At 39.8% G+C, this 13,451-nt stretch overlaps 1 protein-coding gene across 1 annotated transcript; it reads left to right on the top strand.

The window, feature by feature from the left end:
* Positions 1 to 91: 91 nt before the first annotated feature.
* Positions 92 to 12,540, top strand: top1b (DNA topoisomerase Ib). The gene is made up of 21 exons (XM_020644884.3): positions 92 to 721; positions 1,044 to 1,068; positions 2,256 to 2,352; positions 2,952 to 3,084; positions 3,650 to 3,705; positions 3,824 to 3,928; positions 4,018 to 4,108; positions 4,233 to 4,318; positions 4,464 to 4,579; positions 4,664 to 4,785; positions 4,893 to 5,015; positions 5,087 to 5,274; positions 6,140 to 6,284; positions 6,427 to 6,570; positions 6,763 to 6,948; positions 8,382 to 8,450; positions 8,581 to 8,695; positions 9,254 to 9,381; positions 9,539 to 9,633; positions 9,732 to 9,881; positions 11,347 to 12,540. The coding sequence occupies exons 1-21, from the start codon at positions 689 to 691 to the stop codon at positions 11,447 to 11,449; spliced, it is 2,310 nt and encodes a 769-aa protein (XP_020500540.1). The 5' UTR covers positions 92 to 688; the 3' UTR covers positions 11,450 to 12,540.
* The last annotated feature ends 911 nt before the right edge of the window (positions 12,541 to 13,451 follow it).

Consider the following 13,451-nt stretch of genomic DNA (forward strand, 5'->3'; position numbering starts at 1 on the left):
AATTATTACAAGTTCAGTCTCAGTTTGCAATTTCAGGATTTCCATATGGCATTACTGATGAGCACAATTAGGAGACACTCAGAGTGTCATGTCAACATTTAGGACTCCATAAATGTGGAAGGTGGACCTCTAAAAACTATGGAAGAGGATTAGACCCCAGACATGAGGAATAAATAAATGATAGGAGAAGGATGTTTTTCCCCTTTATGCACTTTGAGGAAAAAAAAACGGTGTAGAGAAAAGAAAAAAAAAAGTCTAAAAGTCGAGAATTAAATTGAAATGGGCTGAAATTTGTGTAATTTTGACTTCATCTCGAATACTGTTTTAATTTCGTTCTCGAGATTGAACTTTTTCTCCAAGTGCATAATGGAGAAAACATTGTTCCTACTCTGATTATTTACTTCTCAATGCCTGGCCTTATCCTCTTCTGTACAAATCATTATTCGACCGAAATGTAATAAAATAATAATATAAAAGGCTAAGATGACTGTCATGACATTTCGCTCGTGGTACAGGTAGAGACTACTGACAGTATTCTGTCAGGGGTGAGGATGGCCTGAGCATGCGCAGTCCGTGAACATTGGGACTCCATTCCAGTCTGTTAACAGAGGATTCCCTGAGTGTAGCATCTTTGAAAAGCTGTCTGCGTTGATAACTTCACCTGCTTTACAAACAAAAACTATTTACCATGAGTGGAGACCACGGGCAAGGAGACTCTCAGGTATCTCGTGCTTAATATTTCATGAATTTGGTCTGTTTTTTTTTTTTTTTTTTTTGTTAAATTCCTTTGCGATAAATGTTAGAGCTGACCATTATCGTCATGAAATAAAACTACGATTAAGACATCTTTGTCAATGCAATAAGTTCAATGTTGTTTCCGTCGTTTTCATAAAATATAAAATACTGTGCAGCGTTTTTAATTGTCATTCTTGCAAAACATGTTTACTTCTATGCTACATTTGTATGCAAGTTGACATGAATAACCAAGCTACCGGCATTTGCAAATTTGAAATATTTCAAACATATTTTTTCCACATTTTTAGGTCAATTCTGGATCCAAAGGAAGTGGTAGGTCCTCCAATGAGGATTTTTATTCCTATTGACTTCAATTTCTAATCTGAATCGTGATGTGTCTACTGTTAGTTTTTAAAGGACAGAAATGGCGTCCCAGAGACTAAGTCCCTTCTGCTGCTCTCTCTTGCGGCTATTGTTCAAAAAGAGGGTCTGAAATGTGTACTTGCGGCCCTTGTTGTGTTGACCTGCCGGGCTATTCCGAAAGGGCCTGGCATCGTGTTTATTTTGCATGCTTTGGTTTGATAATATGAACATGCATTAATAACGAAATATGGGGTCGAAAGTGGCAGAAATGGGGTTGAGGACTTAGTCTCTGCGCCATTTTCTTTTTCTGTGTGAAGCGGCCAGGGCGCCGATGAGAGAGCCAACTGTCTGCCGTGATATGGAGGCGAGAGCTGGGAGCTTCTCCCCTCTCCCCGCCCGTATCTCTCACCACCAGCTGCACCCAGCCTCCATCTCTGTGCTCGAGAAACATATCTGCACTGACAACAGGGAATGCTTAACCACGAGTTTAAAACTTTTATGTCACAGGAAAAAGTTACACTGCGTTATTAAAAGCAAATATGCCCTGAGCAGTCATATTTATTTATTTTTTTTTTTTTTTTTTGAAGGAATTGTATAAAGCTTCGACACACTTGCTCTTAGTCAGAAGGTCTTGTTTTGTTGGTGGCTCAATTGTCTGCCTGGTTTGATTTACAGTCAATGGGTGTGATAGGAAGCACAGCAGCCTGTTAGTTTGTTCTTCTTCTTTAGAGTGGGATGTGTTCTACTGTTTAATAGAGCAGATAATACCCTTTAATAAACTGCCATGACAACAGGGCACCACGAGGTGATGATAACTCCAAGTAAGGTCTGCCTCAGGAGGGATTTCAGCATCCTAACTCCTTTTTTTTTTCCTTCTCAAATATAACTACTTGGTCTGCATTTAAAGTTGAATTTAAGTTCACTGAAATGAGCTTTTGTTTCCAAAAGGTGAAACCAATATGAAATACTGAGGATGCTTCTTTCTCAGTCTTCTGTACCGTTTTGTTCTTATTCAATTCAAGAGCCGTCTAAATTAACTGTATGACAAATGAAAACAATTCGTTTTCATGCCCCATGATGGATTTTCTTTTCTGTTCTTCCTTTTCATTTCTTTTGGTCAAGCTGCTTAACAAGTGGATGTCTACTTTGTTCCATAGACACTCACAAACATAAAGACAAGCACAGAGACAAGGAACACAGGCATAAAGACCACAAGAAAGACAAAGAACGAGAGAAATTAAAGCGCAGTAACAGGTAAGACTTCTGCAGACTCCTCTCATTTTTTGGAAATGGTAGACAATACTTGAGTTGACGTTTTTGCATATCACTTGACAAAAACATATTAATGAAGTGATCCATTGTTAACCCTAACCCTAAGTTGAGTTTACAGTGATTTTTTTCAACTTGAGAAATATTGCATTGAACTGGCGGCTCTAGTCATTGCAATCTATAATGAGGAGGATTATGACTGCGATGACCTTTTTTTTTTCCAATACATTTCTTAAATGAAACATAATAAAAACAATAAAGAAGCTACTGGGGTACTGCTGATTGAATCGGAACTAACAGAACCACGCCATGTTGAATCAGCAAGCACATATCGTACTACTACAGGAAATCCACTTTTATGAATGGCATCTGCAGCATATTTGGGTGCTGTGCACCGCAGGATGTTTGTAGAATCATGACTTGGGCTGTGCTTATTGGCAGCTGCCCATCACGCCGTCCTTGTTTGTTTAAAACGGTTACTTTTATGTTGACGCTCTGTTCATGACGTCTTATGTGTAATTGCATCTGGGCTACAACTGCCCCTTGAACTTGACCTCTGACCTATGTGGCCTGTGGTGTTCCAGTGAGCATAAGGACCACTCTGAGAAGAAACACAGAGACAAAGAGAAGCTGAAGCACAGTGAAGGAGGCTCAGACAAGCACAGTGAAAGACACAAAGAGAAAGACCGGGACAAAGAGAAGAAAAGAGAGGAGAAGGTTTGTTAATGGCTTGTTTGTCGGCCTTTTATAAAAGGCTGTACCAGCCTTTAGTGTTAATCTGACTATTAAATCGTTCACACATGCACTCCTGAAAATGTCTGATATTTTAGACTCCCCTGATGTCTTTTTAAATTGCTTGTTCACACGTCCCTTTTTCTTGTCGGGCGGGGAGGGGGCGGAAATACATGACGTAAAAAGGATGTGCCAAGCAACAGAGCCAGACACTATGATTACAAATTTTCCCTATACATCAATACTATATTTAATGTAATGATGCTTATGTCCTGCACAAGCACAATGATCTCACCTGTTACATTAGCATCATCAGCCCCTCCCATTCCATTGCGGTGAATTTTCTGGGATATAAAACGTGCTGTGTGAAGAATGTGGCTGTTTGTGTTTGCATTTACAGCTCACCCTGTCATTTTGGGGAAATTTTCAGGAGTTTTGTGCATGTGTGAATATAGCTTAAGTCAAATTTAAGGTTGTAGGAAAATTGTTCGAAGTTGTGAACGATAACTCCGATGAAGATATATGCTTATATTTTCTCTGTTTGTCAAAGATTAAATCATCCCATGCCGACAAGCCTAAAAAGGAAAAAGAAAATGGATATGTAAGGTAAAAAGCGTCCCTTTCTTGTTTTAAAAAATATATATAAAATAATGTATTCACCTCAAGCTTAATCTTCCCTTATTCAAAGTTAACATCATTTTAATGTCTGCACTGTTTGATTTAGAGAGACAAGTCCTGCTGCCATAAAGAGTGAGCCTGAAGAAGACAACGGCTTCTACCCCTCCCCCCAACACAACAAGACCTTCAAACGAGAGTATGACGATGAAGAGTGGGTACCTTACAACTCAAACCAGATCTTGCTGTTTTGGTCACTTTCATTGTTATCTAAGATGCATTAACAATAACATTGTTCCACAGATTTGAATACAAGCCCAAAAAAGTCAAGACGGAACAAGATAAAAAGGCCAAGAAAAGAAAACATGATTATGACGACGATGAGGAAGAAGAGGTTCATTGTGTGATTTCTTTTTTTTTTTTTTAATGTTTACAATTGCATTCTAATTTTACTCCTGGCTGCAGTGTCTGCACTTTTGTTTTCTAAACAGTTATTCTGCTCTCTCTGTACATTTCAGGACATCAAGCCAAAAAAGAAGTCAAAAGACAAAAAAGTAACAGAGGGAAAGAAGTCCAAAAAAGAAGAAGGGGAAAAGTGGAAATGGTGAGTTAATTCAGGGAAAAGAAAGTTATTTTCCTCAGGACATTACTCCGGAAAATACAGTTATCTGATATAAACTTCGAAAGAGAAGAAGATATCATGTTTTTTCTTTCCCCTCACTGGTTTATATCTTGTTGTTGCTGATTAGGTGGGAGGAGGAAAGATCCACCGATGGCTCCAAATGGCGCTTCCTTGAGCATAAAGGTCCAGTGTTTGCACCTCCATATGAACCCTTGCCTGACAAAGTTAAATTTTACTATGATGGTGAGTCGTTTTTAGAAACTAAGAATACTTCGTTAATACAGTTCTCGTTCAAGTTGAAGATGTAATTCTTTTCTGTATTTGTAGGTAAGCTTATGAAGCTTAGTGCTCCTGCTGAAGAAGTAGCTACATTTTTTGGAAAGATGTTGGATCACGAGTACACCACGAAAGACATCTTCAGGAAGAACTTCTTTAAAGACTGGAGGAAGGTTAGGAGATTAGAAATACTCAAGTTCCTCTCTGGGTGTGAAGCATTCTCATGGTGTATCGGAGCATTTAAGCAGCTCATGCTTCAAGTGCCTTCTCTTTTATTTAGGAAATGACATCAGAGGAGAAGTCAAAGATCACAGACCTGAACAAGTGCAACTTCAGTGACATGAATGAGTACTTCAAGACCCAATCAGAAGCAAGGAAACAGATGTCAAAGCAGGAGAAACAGGTAATTCATGTCAACTCCTCAAACGCTGAAAATACCAGAAAATCTCTCATTATGTTTTCATCACTTTGTAGAAAATCAAAGAGGAGAACGAGAGACTCCTCCAGGAGTACGGTTTCTGCATCATGGACAACCACAAAGAGAGGATCGGAAACTTCCGCATTGAGCCCCCAGGCCTCTTCCGTGGACGAGGGGATCATCCGAAAATGGGCATGCTGAAACGGCGCATCAGACCTGAGGACATCATTATTAACTGTAGCAAGTTGGTAACCTCACCATGCCATCATGCCATGAATTTTCCATTTTAGTTAGCCTCTGCTGCTAATTTTAGTTCTAGTAAAGGTTTTTTTTACCTTAAGCTGGCTCTGACAAACCATCCACGTCGAGGTTTTGTGAACAGTATGTTGTGGGACTAGTGGTGGAATCCTAAGGGTAGGGTGTGAATATGAGCGCTTGTTCCTTCTGTTCCCCTCGGTTTCTGTTAAAGCTTCTTTTTTTTTAATTTTATGTCCCCTTTGCTGACTGCCATGTTGTGCTGGATTTGTTTTTATCTCGGTCATTTCATTTCAAAAGGGTAGTGCGAGTGTGTGTGAGGGAGAGGACGTGCTCATGAAAGGCCAATTTGTAGCATTCAGTTGCCATCACAAAGGGCAAAAGAACAAATGTGCCACAAGTGATTTGTAAGTCAGATGTATTGGTGACATGCGATTACACACATGCTGGCACTGTGTCAAAAGTAATCGTGGGGAATGCTGGGTGTGCGATTAATAACATGGCCCATGGAGGACATGTCAACCCCCCATGTACAGCTCAGGCTTTGTTTAACTGCTGTATTTCTGTATACACTATTGTCTCATAGCATAGTGCTTGCAGTATGAAGGTGGTCTTAAAGTAGTTCAGTCAGATATAAAGAAGCCCAGAATATTAGATGTAGAAAAATCTAAAGCATGCAGTAAGTGCATGTGTCCACTAGGAGTGTGCCTGGAACACATTTGACACAGGTCAAAACACCGTCTCAGTGTGATTAAACAACACTGCACCCAGAGAAATGTAACAAGCATTCACCCAATAGAAGAAAATATATCAACACGTCATGCACCTGTTTATAGTGGACCTTTTTTCCGTAGGGACTCCAAGCACCCTAAACCTCCCCAGGGAACAAAGTGGAAGGAGGTTCGCCATGACAACAAGGTCACCTGGCTGGCATCTTGGACAGAGAACATCCAGGGCTCCATTAAATACATCATGTTGAACCCTAGCTCCAGGATCAAGGTACCTGTACACGCACAGCTTTAACTTCAAGCATAGCTCCCAACTCAAAGTGTCAATATTTCACCAGTTTTCTATTGGATTAGGAAAAGAAAAGATCCATCTTTTTCCCTATTGAGTAAACCGTTTGTGTTTTTGTTTGCAGGGGGAGAAGGATTGGCAGAAATACGAGACTGCGCGACGGTTAAAGAAGTGTGTGGATCGCATCCGTAACCAGTATAGAGAGGACTGGAAATCCAAAGAGATGAGGATCAGGCAGAGAGCTGTTGCACTGTATTTCATAGACAAGGTGAGGAGAAATAAACTCAATTGAAAATGACACGATGCAGAATCCCTCGCAGTAAAAATGCTGAAATTTACCATTTAAATGTCAAAACAGACCGCCCGTGTTTTTGTATTTGCACTAACCCAAAGGGCTCTACACAAAAGGGTAGAATCTAAAGCCTTAATAATGAGTTGTTTGTGGTGATTCCCTCCTTAGCTTGCACTGAGGGCAGGTAATGAAAAGGAGGAAGGGGAGACAGCTGACACAGTAGGCTGCTGCTCGCTGCGAGTGGAGCACATCAAACTGTACCCCAAGATGGATGACCAGGAGTATGTGGTGGAGTTTGACTTCTTGGGGAAGGACTCAATCCGCTACTACAACAAGATCCCTGTGGAGAAAAGGGTAAGAAAGATGAGAATGGAGAGAGACCAGGGTTGAAGTCAAGTCAAGTCATATTTTTTTATAAAGCACATTTAAAAACAGCTACAGCTGACCAAAGTGCTGTACAATACATTAAAAAAGAAAAAACAACTTCAGATCACAACGTCCACAAGAGAGAAATATATATATGTATACATATAAACAAATATGAAGAAAGAATATATAAAGAAAGCAACAAAATTAAGAAAGCAACAAAGGAACCTGAAAGAAATGATCCTATTCAGGACCAGGGGACTCAAATGCTAAAATATGAAAGTATGTCTTGAGACGGGACTTAAAAGAGTCAACAGAGGGTGCAGACCTGATTGAATGAGGGAGGCTGTTCCACAGTTTCGGGGCTTTTACTGAAAAGGCCCTATCTCCCTTTAGCTTAAGCCGTGAGCGGGGAACAGCCAGGAGGCCCATGTCTGATGATCTCATGCGCCTGGATGAGGTGTACGGCCTGAGGAGGTCGGTAATATAAAGGGGGGGGGGGGGGCTATTCAGGGCTTTAAAAACAAACAACACAATCTTAAAATTGATTCTGAATCTTACTGGGAACCAATGAAGGGACGCGAGGACAGGACTGATATGCTCCCTCTTCTTGGTTCCAGTCAGCAGCCTTGCTGTAGTATTTTGGACCAGCTGCAGACGGGACAGGGACGACTGGCTTATCCCGGCATATAAAGAATTGCAGTGGTCAAGCCGGGATGAAATGAGCGCATGGGTTACTGTCTGTAAGTCACTGAATGAGAGGATAGGTTTTAGCTTGGAAATTGTACGGAGCTGAAAGAAACTGGATTTGACAACTGTATTTACCTGCCGATCAAATGTAAAGCCTGAGTCGAAGATAAAGCCAGGGTTCCTGGCGTGGGGGCCTAATGTGGCTATATAAGTCAAGGGTACATGAAAGCACAAAACTGTAATCTGATATGCTTATATGAGACGTGTGTGTATTTGACACATGTGTGAATGAATTCCGTGTTAATGAGATAATAAGTTGCTACTGCTGAGGAGGATGTTTGTGCAGACAGGTGATCAGGCACTAAAAGCTTTCTGTCTGCTCGGCCTCAGAGGGTGGTCCATTTCCTGCTATTACCAGAGTGCAGAGACGCACAAAGACACACGTATTGACACACACTCGCTGGACGTGTTCGGTTTTAAGTCACATATTCTAAAAACCTGCAATCTATTTGGTTAGAGCTGCTCTCTGAATCCCCACTTACTTATAGAAGTGCAGAATAAAGACACATTAAACGGTACTAAAACCACCAGCACGTCATTTGGTCAGAATTAATTTAGCACCCCCTGCTGGCTGAAATGTGATTGTGCATCCTGTAAGTCTGAAAATATTGAATGTAAGGGATGTAATGCTCAATAAATCTTTGCTGATCTTTTTTTTTTTTTTTTACTAGGTCTTTAAAAACCTGCAGTTATTCCTGGAGAACAAACAGCCTGAAGATGACCTCTTTGACAGACTGAATGTAAGAATGACATCAATGATGGACAAACTGCAATGCAACATTTTAACTGAACTCTTTACATTTGCAGATGTGACACTCTTTTTTTCCCTTTTCCTCTTTTCGCTGTCTTTCCTCTGTGCCTCCCTTGCAGACTTCTATTCTGAATAAGCACTTACAGGAGTTGATGGATGGCCTGACAGCAAAGGTATTTCGTACCTACAATGCCTCCATCACCCTGCAGCAGCAGCTCAAGGAACTTTCCTGCTGTGAGTAACAACAACGTCAGCCAGTCGAATGTAGCACACTTGAACCACATCCGTATCATTTTAAAACACAGCAACCCACTTAATTTAACATTCTGGGTTATGTAAGTCTGAAATAAATGTTTGACAGTTTCCAAAGATGTGAAACCGCTTCTATAAGTCTAGCTGTAAGAAATTCTGCAGTGTCTTGTATAACCACTGTACAACAGATTATAAAGTGAAATGTATATGTAGTTACAACTGCCCACCACAGCCACAGTCTTACACAGGAGAATAATTAAAAAAAAAAAGGCTTTGTTATAAATATTTAGCATTTGAGCTTTTACAGTAAAACACACCTTACAGGGTCAAATACAGCAGAAACTCAATGTGCGTCAACATTTTGTCAGATTTTGTGCAGACAAAATCACAACAGGTACTCTACATGTAATTTAATATCAGGTCTAAGTGTTACTGTGTTAGTAAATACATAACTATAGCAAAACGAGGCTCAGTATTTTCACATTTCAGTCACTAAAAACTACCTCTCCCACCTTGTTGTGTCATTTCTGGGGGATGCAGCCGATGACAGCATACCAGCCAAAATTCTGTCGTACAACCGAGCCAACCGTGCAGTGGCAATCCTCTGTAATCACCAGAGAGCTCCCCCAAAAACATTTGAAAAGTCCATGCAGAACCTTCAGACCAAGGTCAGCCCTTTCTGCTGTGTTCATTTCCCTCCACCAGCAATGATGTCTTGTTTGCATTCGAGAAAAGTTTGATTTTATTCGAGATATTGTGAAATATAACGATAGTCCCTCTCTGTGTGACGCTGATGTTCTACTTGTCTCTGTGTTGTGATTGCAGATCGACGAGAAGCAGAATCAACTGTCAACAGCTAAGAAGCAGCTGAAGGCTGCAAAGGCTGATCACAAGGCCTCTCATGATGAAAAGAGCAAAAAGTAAGAACCAGTGTGAGATTCTGTTACTTACTTTCTGTAACAACTTTGTCCTCTCTGTGTTGTATTCCTTCCTCTGCCTGTCTTTGTGTGTCTCTCAGGACTTTGGAGGTGAAGCGTAAAGCTGTCCAGAGGATAGAGGAACAGCTGATGAAGCTACAGGTGCAGGCAACAGACAGAGAGGAGAACAAGCAGATTGCTTTGGGCACGTCCAAGCTCAACTACCTGGATCCACGCATCTCTGTTGCATGGTACTTACACCACACAGCATGGGTTTTCAACAAGCGCTAACTGTTTTAATGATCGCAGGTGTCACAGCTTAAAAAAAAGGGACATTCAATGAGTATACCGCCTACTGTTTAATAGGCCTGCCTTTCTCTGGGTGGGTGGGTTTGTATCCACCTTGGTGACAGAAAGGCAGGAAGTGCTCTTGCATAGTAGGAAAAGGAGCAGCCCAAGTAAGAAAGCTAACGGCTGCAGAAGGAAAATAAGAGGAAGAAAAGCGTGTGAGCGTGAGGAACAATGGGGTTTGTTTCTGAAAGCTAGGGAGCGTCCCCAAACAGCTCTCCTTCCTCTATGTGTGAAGTCAGTGAGGAGCTGTCTGTGGCCGAATGGCAGGCCAGGCCACAGAAACATGGGGGAAAGCAGTCAGCCCTCCCTAACCCATGTCCTACTGCTATTTATGGAGAGCCTCCTCCTTAAGCACAATGGATACAGGAATGCTTCATGTTTTTCCTGATTGTAAGGCATAAGGGATGGGGTCCCCGCTTGTAGGGTGGTGCTTGGGAACCTGCTCTGTTATTGTATGTGTGTTAGTATATGTAACAGAGATGACAACATTGAGTGACATCAGGATAATGCTACCTGGGCTAAAGCTTTATTATGATTATTCAGTAACCTCATAAATGAACTTACTTAAAATTCTAAATAACAACTACATACATGACAGTATCGAGCAGTGTCATTGAAATTGAATCAGCTGTTGGCCAGCTACTTCAATGATCCACTTAAGCCAAATGAGTTAATTCTTTCTAATTTCAATACCACGATGTCTGAAAAGTCTGTTAGCTGTACGCTCTGCAGTGTCCCTTTTTAACGACTATTTGGCAAGTACAAATATTTACAGCAGTTAACAAGAAGTAACTTAACAAGAAACGACAAGGCATTTTTCAGAGAAACAAAATGACATATTCTTTATCAACATTTTTAGAGATGATCTGTAGTCCAATCAGTCCGTTGCCAAGTTCGGGAGCTCTTATTCTTTCTTCACTTTATATTATGTAACAGTAGTCTCTACTAACACTGTCTTTCACAGTTAATTCCAGCTAATGTGCATTTTTTAATTTGACTGTAACCTTTTTGGATCATTTTGTTGGTTTGAATGTTCATGCAAAATGCACAGTTGATACTTAAAACCATTATGAAGGCCATGTCAGTGGGAAAGTGATCCAACATCTACTATAGACTTATTTACTGCAGACTCTTGGGTCTTTTATGAAAGAACATCCACAGGTATAATAAAAAGCCAGTGCATCACAGTGAGTTTATGGGCCACTTAATGTAACTGCACTGTTGTTTACATTGTGCTGCAACTTGTACTATGTCAAGTCTTCATGAAAGTTCCTCTACAGTGAATATAGTGAGCAGTGGTGCAGCCATTGAGTACATTCACTTAATCATATCTGTCACTTAACTTATTTTTTTCTTTCGCTCCAGGTGCAAGAAATGGAGCGTCCCCATTGAGAAGATCTACAACAAAACCCAGAGGGAGAAGTTTGCCTGGGCTATTGACATGGCTGAAAAAGACTATGAGTTTTAAACACCTAATGTTTGACCTTTTCTATTCATGCCTTTGATTGTAAAGATGGTTTGTAGTTGATGTCAAACAATACCACTGGAGTGGTTAACTGCAGGGCTGTGAAGGAGGAAAACTTTGTCAGAGTTATGACCACAGTTTAGTCATGTTGCTGTATAAATGGTTTGGTTGTGAATATGAGCATAAGAGCATAACTCCTGCACCATTCGACCAACCTGCCGTAGGGCATCTCTTTTTTAAAAATGAAATTACAGTAGTGTGTATGTAGCTGCAGTTTTCTGCCCATGGTCAAACAACAATGAACACATTGGTTATATGTTATGTCAGATATGACTACTGAGATTTTTTTTAAGCAATCAGACTTATTGAGAAATTCTATATTCTCATAGAATAATGAACTAACTAATGTGTGTGTGGGAACTGTGAGGAACGTTGAGTGATAAAAGGATGAATTTCAATTGGTTGGATTTCAGTGTGGAAGATTGGTATAATAAAATACACCAGAAAGACTGACGACAGCGTGAAAAAAAAGAAACCCTAGCACTATGCTCATAAAATTATTAGCACACCGAATGCCATCCTATTTTTCACTGTTTATTTCAGGGATGTACATATTTATTGTCATGTTACCGTAAAAAAACAACAATGTTTTTTATTTCTAAAATGTGTAATGTATGCATTTTCAACATTAAGCTCTTACTTGCTCATGCAACTCCAGTCAGTGTCTGCTTCCACAGTGTTGCAATGAACAAGACGTGACATTCCTCTTTGTTACTTGAAACATTTGAAATACTGCATAATGTTTTTTGTGTAAGAGCTGAAAGAGTCTTGACAGAGGTGGTTTCTGAGAGGGATGTGGATTTTTTGCCAAAAAAGAGTCACAGAAGTCTATCAGTGTAGTGTGTTGTTTGTTTTTGTATTGCTGTGATTAAGCAGGGCATGTCCTGCCTTAACTCATTTCATAATGTGAACGGATATTCTAAACTTCTGACATTAGTATTTCTTGCTATTTGATCATTTATCACACAATGTCTGATGGGTTGAATGCCTATTGTTTTGAGCTTTGTAGTTTTCAAAATAAAACATCGACCTTGTTCCTTTGTCCTCGCCTTCTTTTTTTATTGTATGAAAATGAGATTGACACAGAAATTCCCTGATAACACAATGAAAACTTTATCTTGTCAGTGACTAAATTGGCAGTAAGGGGCATGGTCTAAATTACCAACAAAGGGTCTTAAAACAATTAAATATTTTCGTTGTTTTCAACTTAATATTTTTGGATTTCTTCGTTTAAGCTACATGATCAAAGGCAGTGTAATTTTCCCATGGGGAAAAATGTTCAGTTATTTGATCATTGAAAGAATATACCCAAAACCGTGGGCTTTGATTGGTTACGTTAGCATTACGATCAATGGGAAGGGGAATAATGACATATTTGCCTGTAACCTAAGTTTGGTTGCACGTTATGTTGAATATTCAATAAATTATGAAGTACAGTAAAAGTAGACGGCCTGCTTCTTTAAGAGGCGGATAACAGGCGCTTCTACTGGAGTGATGTGCTTCGTCAAGACAACGGGAGAAGAGTCAGATTACCGGATAAAGGGGAATTACATCACAATAAATGCATTGAGGAACGTGTTCTACATCCTTTCAGTTTTTCCCTTTCACTTCCTGATATTTGTGCATTAAACATATTCTCAATACTTTATAATGTAAATCTTTGCACTCTCTTACTTATATTTTTTTTTTGCTGCAATATTCGTCAATATATATTTTTTCATCTTGAGTTCATTGTATGCACATCATATAAGGTTTTGCAATTCATTCAATTCATATTGTTTATTCATTTGCATGACACTTTGTAACAAGATCAATTCTCATTCATCCAGTTTTGGTCATTTTCAAAAGATTAAGCAATAATGCACTTTGTGACACATGTCGAAGTTTTAATGCACTTTAAGCAAAACCAATATTTCCAGACCAAATAACAGTTCAGAGTTGTATG

This window comes from Labrus bergylta, chromosome 12 (genome assembly GCF_963930695.1).
Source record: "Labrus bergylta chromosome 12, fLabBer1.1, whole genome shotgun sequence".
Classification (NCBI taxonomy): Eukaryota; Metazoa; Chordata; class Actinopteri; order Labriformes; family Labridae; genus Labrus; species Labrus bergylta.

Coding starts and splice junctions, on each gene's coding strand:
- top1b (XM_020644884.3), top strand. CDS start 689: ATGAGTGGAGACCACGGGCAAGGAGACTCTCAG. Junction 2,353..2,951: donor AAATTAAAGCGCAGTAACAG/GTAAGACTTCTG, acceptor GTGGTGTTCCAG/TGAGCATAAGGACCACTCTG. Junction 4,786..4,892: donor TCTTTAAAGACTGGAGGAAG/GTTAGGAGATTA, acceptor TCTTTTATTTAG/GAAATGACATCAGAGGAGAA.